At 38.2% G+C, this 21771-nt stretch overlaps 2 protein-coding genes across 4 annotated transcripts; one reads left to right on the top strand and one right to left on the bottom strand.

Annotated features, from left to right (window-relative positions):
* Nucleotides 1-631: 631 nt before the first annotated feature.
* Nucleotides 632-7809, bottom strand: LOC306868935 (low-density lipoprotein receptor-related protein 10-like). Its single transcript, XM_079415412.1, has 10 exons — nucleotides 7699-7809; nucleotides 6890-7079; nucleotides 6596-6628; nucleotides 6044-6188; nucleotides 5197-5387; nucleotides 4473-4837; nucleotides 3904-4322; nucleotides 3326-3520; nucleotides 3059-3188; nucleotides 632-2432 (listed from the first exon to the last, which is right to left on the bottom strand). The coding sequence occupies exons 2-10, from the start codon at nucleotides 6936-6938 to the stop codon at nucleotides 1833-1835; spliced, it is 2127 nt and encodes a 708-aa protein (XP_079271538.1). The 5' UTR covers nucleotides 6939-7079; nucleotides 7699-7809; the 3' UTR covers nucleotides 632-1832.
* Nucleotides 7810-9757: 1948 nt separating this feature from the next.
* LOC306875698 (matrix metalloproteinase-14-like) lies at nucleotides 9758-20254 on the top strand. 3 transcript variants are annotated; one of them, XM_079426399.1, is made up of 11 exons: nucleotides 9796-9964; nucleotides 10047-10226; nucleotides 14925-15073; nucleotides 15654-15776; nucleotides 16091-16398; nucleotides 16517-16678; nucleotides 17382-17524; nucleotides 17609-17747; nucleotides 17849-17999; nucleotides 18165-18280; nucleotides 18693-20254. In XM_079426399.1, the coding sequence occupies exons 2-11, from the start codon at nucleotides 10140-10142 to the stop codon at nucleotides 19022-19024; spliced, it is 1710 nt and encodes a 569-aa protein (XP_079282525.1). In that variant the 5' UTR covers nucleotides 9796-9964; nucleotides 10047-10139; the 3' UTR covers nucleotides 19025-20254. The 3 variants fall into 3 exon arrangements, with proteins under 3 accessions (XP_079282524.1, XP_079282525.1, XP_079282523.1); XM_079426397.1 differs by adding an exon at nucleotides 13389-13445 and having other exon boundaries at nucleotides 9796-10226; XM_079426398.1 differs by having other exon boundaries at nucleotides 9758-10226.
* The last annotated feature ends 1517 nt before the right edge of the window (nucleotides 20255-21771 follow it).

Below are 21771 nucleotides of genomic sequence, written 5' to 3'. Positions count from 1 at the left end.
CAGAAATCATTGTAATATGCCAATTCTATGCTCAACAAACATTTATTGTTATTATCAGTGTAAAATCAAGCGGTGCTGCTTGTTATTTTTGTGGAAACCGTGATACATTTTTCTATTCATCAAAGGACTCTAGACTTTAGTATAAAAAAGGCCAACGTTATACATGTCTTACTGCCATTTTTGGTCAGATTAATTGAATGCTTGCTAAATAAAAGTAATTATTTCTTTAAAAAAATATTTTTAACAATATTGCACTTTTGAACAGAAAACGTTTTGATCACAGAAAAACAATCAAGAGATTTCTCACCAGCCTAGTATCAGTCCTTCAGTTTGTATTTGGAGATGGTGAACTAGGAAACTCGCATATCTGTTTATCTCTTTCTCTTGTGAGAAGAACGATCAGGTATTCCTCCACAGGATGCAAAGAAACTGAGCCAATGACTAACAATGTAGGCTTTGATGTGCAAATAAGACAATCACCTCTCATTGTTTCACCTTTCATAGAATAAAGTCACCTTCTCCACCTCTAACGCATGCCTGAACATCCAAAGCTTTCTAGTTTTTAGGTCTGTGTTGACAGCATACACCATTCCCTTACACATTTTTTTTAACAAGTTTTTTTTTTTTTTTTACATTCACAGCTATTTTCATAAACAGAAGAAACTAAACCATAACATTAAAGTAGACATTAAATCACAAAAGGAAGAATAAAAGTGCAAATCAATTTAATCTTTGTGGATTTTCCAGCTGGTTTAGCAAATATATACAGTGAAATTCATCCTACCATCATCAATTAAGATAATTCCCACCTGTCTTTCTAATGCAATCAATCACCATTCAGCAGATGAGAGTTCAACATTTCGGCAATGAAAAATACAGATTAAAAACAACATTGACAGGGTAAAAGGAGTGAAATGACAAATCATACCAGCAGTTGAAACAAAGTGACTTTAGATATGGCACTACAACTGGTTGCCCGTTTATTTTCCACTGAGCCAGAAAAGTATGAAATCTAAATTTTTCATTTTGTAAGACATATTCAAGTTATTGTGATATAGTGATGTCATTCAGGTTGGTGGTGCATATGGAGGTGCGAGTGAAACCTCCAAGAAGGATTGTCTAAACTGAGTGGCTTACCACTTTCAGCTAGTTCACTCTCTCATAAACACTCGCACATACACACACACACACACAATCACTCACTCACAACACACGTCTTTATTATAAAGTTATTGCCACAGTTGTCATGCACTACAATATACATAGCGAGGGTGAGTTCTACATCTACGTGTAAACTTCTGTGCAAGTGTTTTTGGCCCTACGTGCAAGCACATACGCAGTCACATACTGTCTAGTGATGTACAGGAAGCTCAATCAAAGGCACTTCTGAGGAACACACACAAAATATGAGGCCTGTAGCACTATGAGGTAAACTCACATGTATGCACATCACACAATCATGTCTGCAGATAAAAAAAAAAAAAAAAAAGTTAACTAAAATCAATCTTTTTAACCAACATCGCGACACTGGATCACACAGAGAAACATTTCGTAAGCCAGCTGGGGTAGACTCTTTGTGCAAATGTTCATCTATCCACACTTTAGATAAGTGCACAACCACCACACCTGTCCGCACTTGTCAAATATTTCTGACACACATTAATGCAATACTTTTTCTCTTAGGATAGAAAAACAGATGTTCTAATACAAGTTAAGGCACCAAGCCAGCACAAGAAGCAAACATGGTGACGCTCACGTGCTGAGAAGAGGAAGGCAGGAGAGCAAGAACAAGATGAGACGGAACCAAAAAGGAAGAACGAAGAACAAGTTGCTCATGTTAGCATGGGCACATCATCTTCAGAGGTTGTGTCATCAGAGAGAGGAATCAGCAGCACTTCATCTTCAGAGGAAGAAGAGGAAAAAGAGGGGGATGCAGAGAGAGGAAGAGAAGTAGGGGCTGGGGAGGGTCTGAAACGAGATATGCTCCACCCCAGACTGTGGAAGAGAGATGCCAAGAAAGGGCTGCTTGGAGGGGCAGTGACGGGTGGGGTTTGTTGTGTTTCAGTAACTTCGATTGGCTGGACAGGGAAAGGAGGTGGGGGAGGAGGAGGAGCCTCTGCTTGCTGCGGTGTTTCTGTCTGTTGGGATAAAGCCAGTTTTTGAGGCAAGGACTGACTGGCTGCCCCTGTAGCCACTGAGGAGACTCCAGGACTTGACTGACTGGGCTCAGTGCTAGAATTAGGAGCTTCTGTCTGTTGGGAGGAAGAGGCGGTGGTCTGTGTTGTCCTAGGGGCAGGTCGAGGAATTAAGCCCCATCTTCGTAGGCGCCGCACAGCTCTGCGGACAAACCGAGGCCTGCGTCTTCGCCGTAGAGTGGAAGCATTGTCTTGCCTGAGGAGCTGTAGTATTCCTCTCAGGGAAAGTGTGGCAGACTGGAAAACAGAGAAAAAGTGGATTGTGGAAATGAAAACATAAAACTGAAAAATTCAACACACAAATCCATAAATAATAGAACCTAGTCCTAGGCTATAAACGCTTCTTTGTTTCTTAATGTTTTTAAAGAAGTCTCTTATACTCACTGAGAATGCATTACATACAGTATACAGTAATATATTGTAAAATATTATTACAATTTAAAATAACTATTTGCTCTTTAAATATAGATATTTAAAATTTTTATTTATTTTTGTGAGGGCAAAGCTTTATTTTCAGCACCCATTACTGTTACATGATCCTTCAAAAATAAGTCTAATATGCTGATTTGGTGCTCAAGTAAAAAAAAAATATTATTATCAATGTTGAAAACCATGATAGATTTTTTTCCAGGACTCTTTGATTTAATAATTACGGTATTAATCATTTGTAACATTATAAATGTATTTACTGTCACATTTGATCAATTTAATGCAGCCTTGCTTAAAATTGTTAATTTCTTTAAATAATATATACCCTTATAGGACTGTATTAAAATGTTATTATTAGTGTATAATTAATAATAAATTATTACATTAAATGTCTGCATGCAATAAAACGGTTAAGAGGGGTCCTAGCCTCCTACCTCATTGGGGTTCTCAGTAGGGAAGTCTTCCACTGGTGGAATGATTCCCTGAGCAATCAGCTGACCGTAAGAGGGCGGGGCCTGCTGCTGGATCAGTTCAGCCTCTTGCCGAGTGATTGGTGCGAACATGCTGAGAAAACAAGAGAACAGTACACAGAAATACTGTCAACAAAAGCTAATTAGAAAATTAGACATTGTTGTAGAATCATTATATTTGGAAAAGTCACCTAATATTACATAGTTATTATCTGGTTTAGATTGTTGTACCTGTATTCTCGAGTGCGTAGGGAGTACAGCTTGCAGGTGCAGCCCATTGCAATGACTAGCAGAAGTCCACAAACTAGGCTTCCAACGGTAGCTGCGGTTATGACTTTTCGGGGCAGGGTCACAGTGCAGTTAAGCTCATCTGTGCCGTCCTTACAGTCCACCTGTCCATCACAGCGCCAGCTCTCAAATACACACCTGTTTCAATTATTAAACATTGGCAGATTTTGACCACAGAAGCCATCATTTGGTTGGAAAATCATATATATACTACCATTAAAAAGTTTTGGGTCAGTAATATTTTTTTAAGAAAGTAATGCTTCTTTTTAGCCAGGAACAAACAAAAAAACTAAAGCTGAAATAAATGTTGTTGTTTTTTTACTTTCTACTTATTAAAAAATCTTTAAAAAATGAATCATGGTTTCCACAAACATTAAGCAGAACAACTGTTTACTACACTGATAAGAAGAAATGTTTCTTAAGCAAAAAATCAGATCATGTGACCCTGAAGACTGGAGTAATGATTTTTTTTTTTTTTTTTTTTACAGTAGTGTACACTTTTTTTAAGCACGTATACAAACCTGTCACTGTCGCAGTGAAATGTCCCAGGCTGACAGATGGTACATTCTCTTTCATCAGTCCCATCTGCACAATTAAGCTGGTAGTTGCAACGATCATGAATCGAGAAACAAACTGTTCGTCCTGTCTGGTGAATTCCTCCCATCCCACAGAGGAAGTGCCCAGCCTGGCAGCCCCAGCATCCTTCCTCATCCACGCCTGTTTCAGGACAGTCCCAGTGTCCGTCGCAACGCTGCTTTGCGGTGTAACAGCCTCCCATTGATCCTCCACAAAGCTCCTCCCATGGAAGGCAGTAATCCGTGATGCGATAGGTCGCATTAAAGCCCCGCCCTTCTATTGAAGGCTCCATATGGTAAATCAGCGAAAGCAAGCCGGTGTGGGACTCAACCTCCACTGCTTTGTTGTTGGACACAAAGTTGATCTGTAATAGCCAATGGGGGGGTGCAAGACTTATTATCCATATTATCAAAGGCTGAAGTGGAATGAAAGTTAAAAGAAACAAAAAAGACTGGGATAGATGAATCTGCATTGATCAAGCTACATCATCTGTCACACAAAGTGTGAAACTCACTGTTTTAATGATGTTGCCTGTGCCGCGGGGCTGGTCTGTGATTGTGATCATGTCTCGAGGACCCAGCTCCAGTTGCTGAAGCTCTAATTTGAGTGGTCGTGAATCCTGGGGGTCAACCGTCCACACACACTCCACCGGATGTCCTGTTTGTACAGGGGGAGTAAATGAACCATAAAACGCATTCAAGTATCCCCCACATACATCATCTATGGGTGGTTCAGGGCTAACGTCGTTACATCCTTCCTCATCAGAGCCAAGCTCATCACCCACGCCAAGGCATTCGACCCGTCCGTTACAGCGCCACGATGCAGGGAGACAACGTTCACTGTAACATTCAAATTCGCCTGGAAAACAGGGACCTGAGTCTGGAGAAATGGGGAAAAGATGATTGAACCCTGTTAAACACTTACCAAAAAGTTTACCATTCAAAAAAAGATTTTACAGTCGGCGATGGTGATGGCGCAGTGGATAAGACACATGCCTTTGGTGTGAGAGACCCGGGTTCGAATCCACTGTGAGACACCAATGTGTCCCTGAGCAAGACACTTAACCCCCTAGTTGCTCCAGAGGCGTGCGACCTCTGACATATATAGCAATTGTAAGTCGCTTTGGATAAAAGCGTCAGCTAAATGAATAAATGTAAATGTAAATGTACAGTCTCTCTGGATAAAGTCAGTGAGAGGGCAAGAAATGTGAACATTTTCCCTCAACATTTGCACTCTACCTTTAATATATGAAAGATGGAACCCTGTTACTGGGTAGATATGAGGGAAGAAGTGGTGTGTCACTGTAATGTTTCCCCCTGACATCTCAAATGGTGCTGGAAGCTGGGAGCCGCAGAATTTGGATGGAGAACCAGTGAGAGGAACCACGGACACCCATTCCTGCCCGCATCTCATTTCAAACTGGGAAAAACTTCAAAAGAGATGGACACAAACCAAATGACACGTAACTAAAAAAGGGAATGTTTACTTTGTAAGGATCAAAGCAATCTTTCACCTTGTTAACAGCAAATGCCATTTATTAACCTATTTACAAACTGAGATACACTCATCTTTGGGCTGACTTTCCCATTTTACGTTCACATCTGTACAGTATCACGAAACACAAAAGCTTTAATAGTTACACTTTCTTTTAAAGTGTCCTTGTTACAGTGTAATTATATATTTAAATACTGAGTAATATTCACTTATTATAAGGTCGTACGTTTAGGATAATGATTTGGGGTAACACTTGTTGCACGTTACATGTACTTACTATTATAATTACAATTCATTATGCATAATTACATGCAAGTAACCCTAATCCTAACCGTATAGTAAATACATGTAGTTAATTAATATTACTCAGTACTTAAATGTATAATTACACTGTAACAAGGAAACCTTAAAATAAAGTGTAACAATATTTGGTTTAGGGTTGTTAGTTGCTTGCAATTATGAGTAATTCACTGTTATTACTGTAAGTATACATAACATATTTAATGAAGACACTGTAAAAGATGAAGTGTTACTCCTTTAATTTCTGGTGAATCAAAGATCACAAAAATGGCATTAAAATTCTGCTGGTACCTAATGATGACACGCTCTCCAACTTTTGAGGTTATCAACCAACTGCAGTTAAGTGGACGGGAAGACCAGACATGGTGGGCAGAGTTACGAATATCTCCTTGTCTGGACTGTAGTATTTTGGGCGAATGATCACAATGACCTGAAACTGACAGTTAAAGCGAAGACATCTTTAAAATTGTGCTCTGAACCTAAATTTCTATGTGAAATTATCAAAATAAACAAGCTATTTGATTTACTGGAGTTCTTTGAGAACATAGTTTGGACATGACAAGCAGGCAAAAAGACATTTAAAACATATAACAACATACAGAGCCTTTAAACATATTAAAAACATCTAAAGACTGAACTGGAAAGAAGTTATCAAGCAGGAAGTAAAGGGCAGTCACATTGGGAAAAAAACAGCGTTCTGTATTTTTGCATTAAATACTTGATGCAATATTTTCACTCCTCTCAATGACTATTCTGGTTAGGAATGTTTTATTTTTAACTGGGGCATTTAAAACGAGTGTTCAGACTGAAATATAAACAAAGAGATGTCAAGCTCTTACTTACCGGCACCGAAGGCCAGCTCCAAAGTGCAAGGAACTGTCAACACAAAAGTTGATCACATAAAAGACAAGGATTGCTAAATGTTGTTTATTGCCAATTATCACAGCGTCAATACAATACACCTTTTGTCTACCCAGCTTGACCCTAAAGTCAACATAGGTAGCCTCTGGTTAAGGCAGGGTCCATTTTTTTAACTAACGTTACATGAAAAGTCTGCCTCAGATATAAACAGTATAATAATGCATTTGTTCAGTCTTTGCGTGATACACACTCAAGGACAAAATCACGATATCTTACCTGATAAAAACAAAACACCTAAAAAGCAAAGGCTGTGGGAAACAGACATTCTAACAAGCCAATGACCGTCGTTGTCTCATAAAACACAGATTAAAATACAATTTATGGAAAAAATATGGTCGGTAGATCCATCAACTCGCCACAATTACAGACGGCATCGTCACCAAAGCGTCTTGCTGGAAGTGTTTAGCTGTGAAGACAAAAATAAACACCATAAACTACCATCATTTAAAAGAAAGAAAACACTTGGCAACCGGAGCTCAGTGCGATGCTCGCTTTCGGTTTCCAACAAACTGATTCAATCAGAAACTCACCGGCGTTACCTCGACAAATGCCAACATATGAATCCGACATTAAAACAGTCGGTGACTGACTAACGTTATAATAAACACAGGTCAAATGTCTTGAGAAAGGATGACTTCCTGTCTCGCTCTTTTCTCAACAGTGACGCAACTCGGTGTTAGGCAGAATAGCACAGCAATGTTTAGATCCAAAATAGTCAAACTATTCAGTGACATTTTATACACATAGCCAAGACATATATTTAAGGGCATGTCCTTACGTTTCGACAGAAATAGGACAGACGGCCAGCGTCTAAACTGACGCATTGTTCCGAAAGTTTGGTTTCTGACTTCTAACCAGCCTTTTTCTCACTCGCCTAATTTTAGCTAACGCTAGCTGGCTTCCTGCTACTTACTTTACTCGATAATAGGGCACTATTAAGAGCTGGTGCCATGATATAAACTATTCGAAGTGAGATTGTTTCGTTTTACGGGTAATATTGTTTTATAGCTGTGTTTTTACCATACCTTTTCTTCTTCTCTTTTGTTGACATTCGTTCTCAGACACTTCCGTGAGCTCAGTTTCTCGAGCAGGAGACAATGCGCCGCCCATCTAACGTTACGTCTCTGTGACGCTATGCACGCCGCTTTCTGCGTGTAATCTTCCGCTTTCAACACTAGATGCCATCATTTAGCGCTTTATTTTCAGCATTGCCAAAGGTTGATGCAAGTACACTATTATTCTTATTTAAAAAGTTTATTCTACATAATGTAATCAAAATATTTCTGCATCCAGTGGCAGGGAAGATAGCAGTGGAATTGTCAATTTAATATATTATTATTATTATTATTATGTTGTTGTTGTTGCTGTTGATGATGATGATGATGATATTTATTAAAATGCTTGTTAAATTATTTTGAGAGTTACTGGTAGTATGCTTTTTAAATTACATTTACAATAAGATGTTATTATTTTATTTAAAATAGGGTGTCCCAGTTTGCCATTTAGATCAAAATTGTGGTATATTCGTGTTTGTGGAAACATTTTGAGTTTTTGTGTTCAATAGCTATATATATATTGTGTGTGTGTGTGTGTGTGTGTGTGTGTGTGTGTGTGTGTGTAAATAGATTTATCTTGAAGCATCTTGGAGTGGAGACGTTGCCCTGTGGAGAGGGTGAGTAGCTTCAAGTACCTCGGTGTAAACATCTCCGAGAACCTGACTTGGACTACACACATCCAAACACAGGTAAAGAAAGCCAGGCAAAGACTGTACCATCTGCGACAGCTGAGGAAATTCAGGGTCTCAGCAGCAATCTTGAAAACTTTCTATTCAGGGACCATAGAAAGTGTATTGACTCAGTGCATCTCAGTGTGGTATGGAAACAGCTCCAATCAGGACTGCAAAGCTCTACAGAGAGTTGTGTGCTTAGCTGAGCGCATCTCAGGATCTGCTCTCCCCTCTCTGCAGGACATCTACCTCAAACGCTGCAAAAATAGAGCTGTCAAAATCATCAAGGACTCAAATCACCCTGGTAACCATCTATTCACTTTGCTTCCATCTGGTAAGCGCTTCCGTAGCCTGATGGCAAAAACTGAGAGACTTCGGAGGAGCTTCTTCCCCCAGGCCATCAGGCTCCTAAACTCTAACTCCGTGTCATAACATCACATGACTCCATGTATATACCACTATATCAATAGCTATTCATAATTTTTTCTCTACCTCATATTGCTGCTATTTAAGTACCCTATACAATTTTTTTGCACATTCCTCTTATATTACTATTTAAGTCAACAACATACTGACCTGCACATTTATATTTATATTTTTTTATCTCTTATTTTATTTTATTCTTTTATTTTTTTATACTTTTCTTTTTCTTAATATTTGTATTCTATACAATTGCACTGTCCTTGGAGCGGACCTGACTTACATTTCACTGCTGGTTATACTCTGTATAATTGTATATGTGACAAATAAAAATCTTGAATCTTGAGTTCTTCTGGATTTAGTCTCAGTTTGTTCTGTTTCTTCATGTCATTCCAGACAAACTGGATCAGATCTCTGTGTGGAGCACTGGCTGTTGTACAAACAAGAATCTGACTGGATTATTACAATTAATTGCAAAATGCATGTTTGGAAATTTAAACTGATATTTCCTACTGACACACTACAGCAAAATATAGAAATAACTGACTTAAAACCATCTTTTAACTGGTGAAAATACTTTATTTTGGCCACCACTGTATATACATGTTCCATTATAGTGTTGTATAAAGACACACAGGCACAAAACAGCTTAGCTTATATTTGTCGACAAAACTAATTTAAATAGTTTTAACTGCTAAAGTCACTTTTAAATTAAACTGGGAGTGTATCTAAAACTTTCGGGGGAAAAAACACTAATAATAAATTTATCGTTTAATTATCTCACAGATACAGATTAGATGATAGATTACAGTAGTTTTTATCGGACATAGAACGAAATTCGTTTAAAAAGGCAACCTCTGCCTGAAAGTCATTGAATAATTCGCACACTGGGAAAAATGCACATCTGCAGGGTCGATTCTCTTTAACTCCTCCCAGTTAGATGCTCTGTAGTGCAGGCACATTAGCACTACAATCTGACACCGAAGACGCCTGTGGAGAGAGAAAGATCAGCGGACAAAAGAAAGCGCAAAATGACAATATAGAGCAAAAACTAAGACAAATATATTTAACCTCTTTTCTCTTTTTGGGGTCTAGTTTTACTTTTGAAAAACCTTTCATTAATAATGATTATACATACTTCATAGGTTAGGCAAAATCAGTTTTTATTCTTTTTGTACTTTTTGAGTTTTAAGGAAACATTCTCAGTATTGGAATGGTCTGATTCAGGAGAATCTGCTGGAGGAAACTTAGACGAGAAAACTAAGAACGGAGCCTTGAGCATTTCTGTGTCCCGAGTTCAGTGGTCTCGCGCATTGAGGAATGTTACCGAAACTCCAGTCGTTACTCGCCATCGCCAGTGTATTTCTGGTGCAAAGCGGGACCAGTGACAAAGAAGTCAGACCAGAGGTAACACAGCATCCGTTATGTGTGTGTGTGTGTGTGTGTGTGTCTTTCCACTGTCTGTCTGTCAAGCCTGCATTGTTGTACACAGATGCACTCCGATGTTTCCTCGTATCAGGATTTCCTTCATGTACCTCATAATTCACTGCTGAATACAGATGTCTTTTCACAGCCCTAACTATCAGGTTAAAACAAAACAGGAGAGAGTCAGAGGCTCCAGGACTCCTATTTAGCTAGAGAGGGTTAGTTATTAAAGTGGTGCAAGTTTTGTGATGTCTGTCCTGCATCTTTAAGTTCATGGTTTCCTTTTGTATTTCCTTAGACTGAAAAATGGGACTAATAAGTAGATATATCAGTTTGTTTATACACCCAGTGGCATCCTAATGTCTCCTTCATAGGCCTACATGTCTGGTAGACACATAACAGTGAGTGGGAGAGAATGACTGACTGTTTTTCAGGACGTTTTGGCGTCTCTGTCACATATGCAAGCCAGGAAATCTTAATGGCCTAAAATAAAGAAAACAAGATCAGAGCGAGGATTTAAGACATTTCAATAATGTCTAGTCGTATCCCTTCATTCCTTACTCTCACACTCCTTCACATTTCTGAGATGGTTGAGAGATGTACCCAAGGATAGTATGGAAAAAATTCAGCTCTGCAGATTCCACCACAGTTTTCAAAGATGATAACAGTCTCCTCATGCGGGAGTCGCGTGATCAAAGATAAAGGTCACACAAAAGGTTAAATCACAGATGCCAAGTGCATGTGAAACCGCTGTTACTTTTCAGTCTTTTGGCTTACCTTTATTACAATATCTATTAACATGCTTTTACCATACAGAAGGTTATTTTTGTGACATGTACAAACAGTTTTCCCAAACATTTTGTTCCTTTGTTTCCAGGAATTCTGAACTAATGAACTAAATGCATTACATTAGGTTTATTATGAATTTTCCAGGAATTGCCAGGGTTTAACAATCCCTCAGACAACAGCCCTGCACTTTTGCTGTTGTTACAGGTGCTGTTGTTTTGAATAATGTACTAAAAAAAGAGAAAAAGTAAGAGAGAAATCGGTTATATTCCTTATGGAAAACAGCTGGGTATTGCCCCCCTCTCCAGCCCATAAGACGAGAGATGATGTATTTGTTTAAGTAGTATTACAGATGCAAAGCATCTGCTGAAACTCTGCTGAATCTTTCAGACCTTCATCAGTTGAAGCTTAAATATGGATGAAATGCAGTTTAGATGTTTAATAAGATGCAAAACAATGCTCAAACATCAAAATCTCTGTTTTTAATGATTGTTTTATTTCCATGCAAAAATGATGCAGTTCTGCAGTATATAAATGATTATGTGAATTAAATATGAATGATAATCTCATACATCTGTAACTGCTGGTGCAAGTGTAAACTTTGCAGTGTTCTCAGATTAATAGCGATTGAGAGACACTGAAGTTTGCAGGATTTTTGTAGAGATGAGAAATATTATGCTGTATTAATATTAGTTAATTTGCTCAGTTAAATGGGTCAGTGATCTGATCCTCCACGTGAAGATGCAGAGTGAGACACGGGCACTAATGTCTAAAATTTTCAGTTTTTTTCCATTGGCACAGACAAGGAGGAACGACTGACTCAGTCCTTCTGTCGTGCATTCAGACTCACCTCTGCCCTCCTTTTCTTCTTCTTCTTATTCTACCCTTTGTTTTTAGAATTCTAACTTACTTTTAATCTCTAAAATCTCAGTTTTTTCCCTTCAGTTTCTTTTTCTCTCTCTTTAGTTATAGTTTGCTTTTTTCTTCCCCTCTCTAATACCTTAGGAGCAGCAGATCAGCTGTTAAAATCATAAACGCAGCCTTTTCCCCGTATGCATGGAAAGTCTGACAGCAATACTTTCTGCAGAGAAACTATAAGAATCGGAGATCAGGATAGTTGTGGGCTGTGCAGTTTTTTTTAGTGTAGTGTGTTAAAACTGCACACAGCCTACCAGAAAAACAACATGTTCCTCGTCCCAAAATGGAATGTGTTTTCCCATGTTGCAACACCATAAAATGATTAAATTGTTTTTCAGAGACCGCCATCTCAGGAAGCACCTAATCTTATTGACTCCATTGGTTGTAAAGGAGAGCTGATTTATATTTTTCATGTAGCATCTGTTAACCTTGCTGGCATGTGCGGCAGTGATGTCATTGCATGTATTTACTCTTAACCTCACATCTTCTGAACCTGCCAGTCACTATCCTGTTTGAGTTAATGTTTACTGTTGAAATCTGTTCCCAGACCTGTGTATGAAGGCAGCGTCTGTCTTGATTATTACATAAAGGCTACCTGTCTGTATGGTAATAGCTGATGCATGGCCACACAGTGACTCGCTCTTCCTCAGTCAGGGGAACGGCAGAGGGGTTCTAAATAGAACCTTTGACGCCCACCGCTGGGAGTTCCAGGCCAGCGGAGCATGCTGGGATTGCTGGCAGCATTAAGAGGAGACCTGAGGCTTTTCGGGAGGGAGAAGAGTGGCGTTCAGAGGGAGTAAGAGAGAGAGAGGGAAACTTTTTCATCCTCATGAGTTAGAGTGTTTTTACAAAAATGGGGTGCGTCAACACAGCGGAGTCACCATACACAGAAAGCACTTATACAGAGTTATTAAATGACGGACTGAGAGAAAGAAAAATGTAGCAAAGGCTGACCAGGTTAACACATTATCGCGTTATCCCTATACTTCCTCGACCGATATGGCATGTGTTGACAAGTCTCATTGGAAACTCTACAACATGAATGAACCAGTGTGAAAGCACTCACTGATTTAGTGAAGTTGCTCTCTGGATATGTTTCCTAATCACTATAGTTCTGTATATATATAATATGCTATAGTATATATTAAGATTTCTTGTGCAGCAAATTTTCAATACAATACATTAATCTATCATTTTGGTATCCATATATTCACACAGTTTATAGTACACTTAATATGTGAAGTAAACTATGCTGTCTTTGTTTCTGAAGGTGCAATCACCTTACAAAGCAGAGATATCCAGAATATAGTTTTAGAAAGTGGTAAATAGACCTCAACACTTAATAGATTTCTAAGTATTTGTGACTCAAAAAGTCCTTTAAACTAGAAAGTAGTTGTAGTTTCTCTGCCATCATGCTCTTCCTTCTGTTTTTCTCTGTAGAAGATTCAGATACTGCCTGTTCAGAAGAAAGAAAGGAAGAAAGGGAGGCAGTCTGAGGTCACAAGGATTACTGAAAACTGCTTGTAATTTTTGCAGACACTGTTTGTGGTTGGAATGGAGACACTGGCTGTCTGATCCTTAAAATGAGACATTTACCGCTGAGTCTAATAGACAGTCACTCATAAACATGCAACCTTTGTGTTAACAGCCCAGATAAGCACATTAGGTTACAGCTACCTATACAGCTATAATCAGGGCCATAAGTACCGAAGACACGAAGGGGGCACAGCCCTCTAGTATTCAGAATTATGATTTGTGGGTTTTTCAATAAATGATTTTTATTTTTTTAGATTTTATCAATTTGTTTTGTTACAAATGAACATCCTACTTAAGAAAGACTACAAACCAAATATGTTTCTTGGAGTTTAAGTTTATAAGCAGAGCTTCTTTAAGCAGAGCTCACAAAAAACAACACATGAAACACATGAAGGTCTTTGAAGCTATAATTACATTACCATTGTTCATTTGTCTAGTTGTACACTTTGAGATATATTTAGATTTTATTTGTTTCGTTTTGTGTTAGTGCTCCTTTTTCTCTCCTTTCATGTTCTCAGTTTTTATTTCTGTAAGTCAGAAAGAGTGAGAACAGAGAAGCTGTTCTAATTCCAAGTCAGTCTGGTCTGTCTATACCCAAGTGTGGGTAGCCCTAAAAATGTTTTTTTTTTTTTTTTTTTTAAACAAAAGGCATTTTTGCACACATTTATGAATGGCTAATTTAAAATTGGCTGTTGGGTTAAGTTAGCTTCTGGAGACAATTTGGTCCCAATATAAATGTAATATAAATTAATATAAACTTTAAAAAAAGATATACAGTTATATATATTCTTTGAAGTATATACATGCAGTATATCAAATAATATGTAGGTATATATATTTTTTGAAACCAAGATAGGCGTTGTCAGATTTAGTGAAATTTCTTCAGCAAATATACCCTCAAAATTATAACTAGGTTGGAAACACACACATACATTCTTAAAGTTAAATTAGGGTCATAAAGTCTCAGACACACAGTTACGACACACACTCCTCAGTTAAAGCCTTTAAGATTCTCGAGAGTCCACACACACTTTCTTACCCACAAAAGTTTAACCAGGTCATAAGCACACACACACACACTAACACACATCTTTGCACTGTGGTTCATCACTGATGTTTGTGGACTTTGGCAGGTTTATGTACAATTAAATTTTATAAATTCAGACAGCATGTCATGTGGATGTGGTGCTGCACTGAGACATTTGGAACAGTGAGTACACTTCAAAAACATTCAGCACAACCTTTAATTTGTTGAGGTCACCTTAACAGCAGTGACACCTGTGCTATTTTATGCTCTGACACAAATGATGTTTTCCAGATAAACTTTTTTGTGTGTCTCTGCACTATACCACTTCATTGTTGAGTTTGGATCATTACAATGATAAAGAGGTGTTGTAGGACAGTTGCATGTGTGCTAATGTGACATTCATTCTCTCTCAGGCATGGCTCCAGCAGTATGGGTATCTTCCTCCTGGCGATGTTCAGGCTCAGGCAATCCGCTCTCCTAAATCCATCACCACCGCTATATCCGCCATGCAGAAGTTCTATGGCCTCACTGTCACCGGCACTATGGATCCAGCTACTCTGTCGTAAGTCTAGCCCAATCTCATACATTTCTAATTTGTTAATTATAACTGTTTTAAAATAATGTGCAATGCGTAACTCAATAGTTATATTATGCTAATGACAGTCTTTAACCACAAATGGATGGAGTATGACCTGATAGATCATTAAAGGGATAGTTCACCCAAAAATAAAAAGTATGTCATTTTTTTTCTCACCCTCATGTCATTCCAAACCCATAAGACTTTGTTTAATCTTCAAAACACACATTAAGATATTTTTTATGAAACCTGAGAGGTTTCTGTCCCTCTAAAGTCCAGGTATCCAGAACGTAAAAGATCCAAAAAGGTTATAAAGTTGTCCCAAAACTAATCCATATGAATTAAACAATTAATAAAAAGAACTGACATTATTGGTTCTCACTAAGCTTCCATGTATAACATATGTGTACATTTGTGTGTCGATCATTATTTAGATGTAAATAAAAAATGGACAGAATTAAAATTTTTGGGTGGAATAACCCTTTAAACATCTGATTTGCAACTGTGTGACTGGGCCACGTATTATTGAGTGACTTTATGTTTTTCATTAACATGATGTTGTCAGGGCCATGCAGCGGCCAAGGTGTGGAGTTCCAGATAAATTTGGCTCTGAACTGAAGAGCAACCTACGAAAGAAGCGCTATGTCATCCAGGGCCTAAAATGGGAAAAAAAAGAAATTACTTTCAGGTATGGAACTCTATTTGACAGACTAAGGAGAAGATTAATAATATATTTAATTCATATAAAACTGTGGCCCTCTATACACCTGCCATTAACACTTTGTATATAGATAGTAGCTGGATACGCTTTAGCTGGATTACAATTTTGAACACGTAAATAATGATGAACTTCTTTAGAACATTAGTCTGGTTCTTCTTTTTCAAAAGGCGGAAAAAGTTATCAGATTATATGGACATGTTTTTAAAAAATCCAGTTTCTACACTTCCTTCCTAAAAGACACACTCACATTTAGCAAATAAGCACAAATGTTTTCTTCTCAGTATCCAGAACTACACTCCTAAAGTGGGAGAAAAAGCCACACATGAGGCCATCGGGAAGGCCTTCAAGGTTTGGGAAGCAGTGACCCCACTCAAGTTCCGTGAAATCCCATACAGTCAAATCAATGGCAAGGTGGACAAGTTTGCAGATATCATGCTTTATTTCGCGGAAGGCTTTCACGGTGACAGCACCCCATTCGACGGCGAGGGAGGTTTTTTGGCCCACGCGTACTTCCCTGGTCACGGTATCGGAGGTGACACCCATTTTGACGCGGCAGAGCCTTGGACAACAGGCAATGTTGACCAGGGAGGTGAGCAGAGAATAAGAGAATGTGGAAATGTGTCTGTCAGCCGAGCAAACGTCAAGCGGTGCTTGTAAATTCAGTGATAATTTATATTTAGTGCCTTGTCATTCTGCTTTTCTTCCAGGTAATGATGTGTTCCTAGTGGCAGTGCATGAATTAGGTCATGCTCTGGGTTTGGAACACTCAGGCGATCCCTCTGCCATCATGGCTCCGTTTTACCAGTGGATGGACACTGAGAACTTTGTGCTGCCTGATGATGACAGACGGGGGATCCAGCAAATATATGGTAGTCAGTTACATTGCATAAATGCATTTAGTTTCATTTATTTATTAATATGTTCATTTTACAAGCCAAGTCATTTAGAAAAATATGTGAAAGTGTATAAATTAATTCAAAAGAATTCATTAAGAAAAATATTGTAGATGTCAGAATGTTTCACATTCTATCTAAATCATTTACAGTAAAGTTAGTATTTTTTGTGAAGACATTTAAACAATGATATTACAGATGCAAAAAATTCATATTAAAATATCTGTTTCTGTCTTTGAAAATCTATGTGTATTTAAACAGCCAAAAAATGTAATTAAAATAATGCATTATTCAAAATATGGTAGTGCATTTTCAGAATAACTGCAAATAATCTACTGACATCAATACACTCCAGTGTTTAGTATTTTAATATTTTGAATATATAACATTTTTATTTTCATTTTAGTTCAATATTCATATTTTTTTGTTTTGGAATTTCTATTAGTTTTTTTATATGTGTATAAGTAATGTTTTGTCATTTTTATTTCATTTTTAGTTATTTTAGTACATCAAGTTAAAAATGAGAAATGTCGCTTCAGCAGCTAACTGTAATAAATATGTTTTTATAAAGTTTTTATTGGATTTCAGTTAGTATTCTTTTCTTAAGAAATTATTTTTTATGATTTTAGTTTTAGTTAACTCTAATAACCTTGATGCTCACTTGTGTGTCATTCAACAGGCGCTGGCTCTGGTGAGGTGCCCCAACCTCCGGCACCCCGGCCCCCCACCCGCAGGCCAGACCGGCCTTCCTTTGGCCCTGACATATGTGAGGGACACTTCGACACCATCGCTTTTCTCAGGGGAGAGATGTTCGTCTTCAAGGTGCTACTGAATGCAAATTAAGTGTGTGTGTACATGCCATATATTTTGTGTGTTTTTAATATTTACACCCTCTCTACTCCACAGGAAAAGTGGTTCTGGAGAATACGTGATGGTAAACCTCAGCAGGGCTATCCCATGCCCATTGGACACTTCTGGAAGGGACTGCCTCCCTCAATCAACGCAGCCTACGAACGCTCTGATGGAAAGTTTGTTTTCTTCAAAGGTGCGTCCATCTTCTGTATTTTTTCACCTCGCATTGCATCTCTGGTTTTAATAGGTGTCACAAATTGTGCAATAATGCTTGTTTTTCTGTCCTCTATATAGGTGATAAGTACTGGGTTTTCAATGAGGCCAAAATGGAGGAAGGTTATCCAAAAACTTTCAAGGAGCTTGGCACAGGCCTACCAAGAGACAAGCTGGATGCCGCTGTTTTCTACACACCCACTGGCAACACCTACTTCTTTAGAGGAACCAAGTACGTTTCCAGTGTTACTCACCACGTCTTATTCAGTGTCTGGTTATAAATCCAATGATTTTGCATCATATGGTGAATATTTCTTCCTCTTCTTTTTTTGTGAACTTCTCCCTTTTGTTTTTTTTCATCATTTGTCATTCATGGCATTCATTTCTGTTTTCTCAGATATTACCGTTTCAATGAGAAAAGCAGATCTGTGGATCCAGATTACCCCAAACCTATCAGTGTATGGCAAGGAGTACCAGATAATATCAAAGGGGCCTTCATGAGCGAAGATGGAGGTACAGCAGCATTTGTTCTTGTTTTCTTCCTGTGGGTTCTTCACTCTCCTGTTTACCAAAATCCTAAAAAAACATCACTGGTCAAAACGAAACTGAATTTTCAGCAATCATTACTCCAGTCTTCAGTGACACATGATTCCTCAGAAATCATGTTGCTTTGGTGCTCAAGAAATATTTCTTATTATTATCAATGTTGAAAACAGCTGTGCTGCGTAATATTTTTGTGGAAACCATGATCCATTTTCTTTCTGACCCCAAACTTTTGAGGTATAACTATATGGCTGGAGTGCTGTATTGACCAATCAGAAGCCAGAACCCAAACTATCTGTTTATAAAGAACTTTTATACCATTTTAGAGGTTTAGAAATTTAGAGCCACTTTTACTGAATCAACGTCTTCCACACTTTTTCAGCCCACACTTACTTCTACAAAGCCAATAAGTACTGGAAGTTTAACAACCAGCAGCTGAAGGTGGAGCCAGGCTACCCCAAATCGGTCCTGACTGACTGGATGGGCTGTGAAGGAGAGGAGCCCAAGAAGAGGATCGGCACCGATGAGGAAGTGCTCATCATAGAGGTGGACGAGTCAGAAGGCGGAGCCATGGGAGGAGCTGCAACCATTGTCATCCCTCTCTTTCTTTTGGCCTGTGTGCTTGTCACTTTGGGGGCTCTGCTGTTCTTCAGGCGCTATGGCACCCCTCGACGCCTCCTCTACTGTCACCGCTCTCTGCTCGACAAGGTTTAGAGATGAACACGAAAAGCACGGGAAGAGACGAGAAAGAGGGATACAAGTAGATGGCATTTGGAAGGATGTTGAATGGGAAAAATTTGATTAGGATGGAGTGAAAATGAATGTCAGACTGTAAAGGTCTGCAAGCAGGGAGAGATGAAAAAGTGAAGGATTGTATTGTATGTTTTTCTATTTACATATACTTCTTCGCCATTAATTAAAACAAAACCCAAAATGGAGTGGGAGATAAGAGAGACAGACAAGAGCCCCCCTCCGTCTCTTACATGGTTACGGTTTATCAGTGAAATGCACTTTTGTTCCTTCAGTCTTCTTTTCAGTATATAATCCCTCATTTATCCCCTCTGAAAATCTCCCTCCCCAGAACCAAACTTGACTCCATCCGGGCGGCTGTTTGATTGACATGTTCTATATTCTAAATGATCTCACTTTGACGTATTTCATTAACTCAGATTTTGCTTTTTTACATTGCTGATCCAGTGAAAACCTCCTGCACCCCATTACGTGCCTTTGCCATTGAATTAATAGTATGGAAGGACTATTATAATTGACCTTCCTTGCACCTTTTATTCACCCAAGATATTTGCACAAAGTACGGCTCGACTGCTGTACGTGAAAGGTCAAAGGTTACAGGTCAAAGTTCAGGGAGAGAGAAGCCGAGCAGCTTCTGGAATAGGCCAGTTTGAAATACACCTATAGAGCAGAGCTGTCCATCTGTTTCAACTCAAAATGCTATTGTTATTGTAATGTGTTTGGTACATTTTACTATGATTAATTATGTCAGTAATGATTGGCGTTATTATTATAACTATGGTTATTGTTATTATCGTTCTCCATGTGTAGTCTTACCTATTTTAAATTGTCATTTCAAGTCCTGCTGAACACAGGCAAGAATGTGACTTATTTCAAATTAGCTTCTGATCTTTTAATGTCAGGTTTAAGGGTGGAAAAATCAGGTTTCTATAATAAGGTTGGAGGTGAGATTTTCTGTCTCTCCACCTTGCAGAAACAAATAAAGACTTATTTATGAACAGTAATGGTGCTATGGGTTTTCTCACTGCATACATCATCAGTATTAGGCATTTCTGAAGTAGTTTTAACAATGATAATGGTAATGATATTTATAATGATAATGATATAGTGTAAATGTAAAGGAATAACATTTTGCCTGTTTCATACTTTTGTACTTGGAAATGAAAATGAAATAAAGTTCCTTTTTTAACATTATTCTCTCTTTCCTGGGCCTTAAAAAAATAATTTTCACACGAGTATCAAATCTACTCACACACGTTTTACTTTTGCTTTACTGCTGAAATGTCTAAAGTTCAGTTTTTATTTATTGATAAAGTTTTAATTCATATTTTATTAACATCATAATGTTAATCAATATTCAAGATAAAGATATTGCTTATATACAACAGATCAATGGGCAACTTGTAAGAAAAAACTAGGTAGTGTCCCAAAGAACATCTTTATGTGAAACTACTCTCTTAAACTTTCTTAAACCACGGATTTGTTGTTGCTAGCTCAAGCAATGATGGCCTGGGTCTTTTCTGAGAAGTTTCTAGGATAGCCATGGCTTTAAGCAACAGTTCAAAAGTGAATATTTGGTAACTTACATTTTACACACAATATTGGCAGGTACTTGAAAGTAGACTTGACTGACTTGATTTTTCTCCACCCTCCACACACACACACACACACACACACAACATCAACACATGGCATTTAATTCCCGAACAATTAATTTGTTTCCTGCATGAATCAACTTTTTAAATGAATCAGTTCATTGAATGATTCAATGACTGACTCATAAAGCCACTTCTGTCCACTTATTGGCTCAACAATGTAACCTGAAAAATCCCATCACTAATATAATAATTAATATGTTTATAGAAAACTGATGAGCGTCTTTACATGTTCTCATACCTGAGAAAAAAATGGACCAGAGAGACAGACGACTGTACTTTCTAGTGAAGGAGGAGCAGGGTTAGTGTCCTAAAACTGTTCCAGCTGACAAAGTCAGAAAAAAAACAGCGCTCTGCCATTTCCGCCTCCCTCCCGTCTTTCCCCCCTCCTCATTTCTCCACACAGCAAAATTGTTCTGTTTTATGAGGCTTTTAAATGAATGGCCCACCACAAACATCTCTGAGCTGTTTTCCCTGTCCCCTCCCTTACCAATCTCTTTCTCCCCCATCTTTGAATCCCTGTCCACTGTGTTGCTCTTTGAATGAATTTTTAATAGGTACAGTGATGAGCATGTATTAATCAGATGAAAAATTGCCAGTTCAGCATGATAATGATGACATGAAGGGAATTACCAAATTACTGATGATTACTCTTGTATTTATTTATTTTGTTCTGTTTCTGGCACACTTTTCCACTTCTGACAAAATGCCTCTCTGCATACAAAAAAACAACATAAAAAAATAAACTAAAAAACCCCATCCGTGTCTGATTTTCTGGCAATTGTGACTGCCCTTATTAACTTGTTCAGCAAGTAGATTACTAAAACATGCATATATTATTTCTACATATTACATTTGTACTGAAACTGTGTCATCTCTGTTTATGGGATGGACAGATGAGCTAAGGAGAGGACAGGAAGTCTGGCTCTGGTCATGGTGGTGTGAGAGAGCTCTGGCAGTCATGTTTGGTGAGCTTGGTTCTTGTCTCGTGGGGTGGCCAGGGAAAAAGCACACAAACGCCTACATACACGCTGAGCTGGCGAACAGGATGTGGCC

This window comes from Barbus barbus (assembly GCF_936440315.1).
Source record: "Barbus barbus genome assembly, chromosome: 1".
Classification (NCBI taxonomy): Eukaryota; Metazoa; Chordata; class Actinopteri; order Cypriniformes; family Cyprinidae; genus Barbus; species Barbus barbus.
The sequence above is the reverse complement of the archived record's forward strand: the minus strand, read 5'-3'. Positions and strand labels throughout refer to the sequence as shown.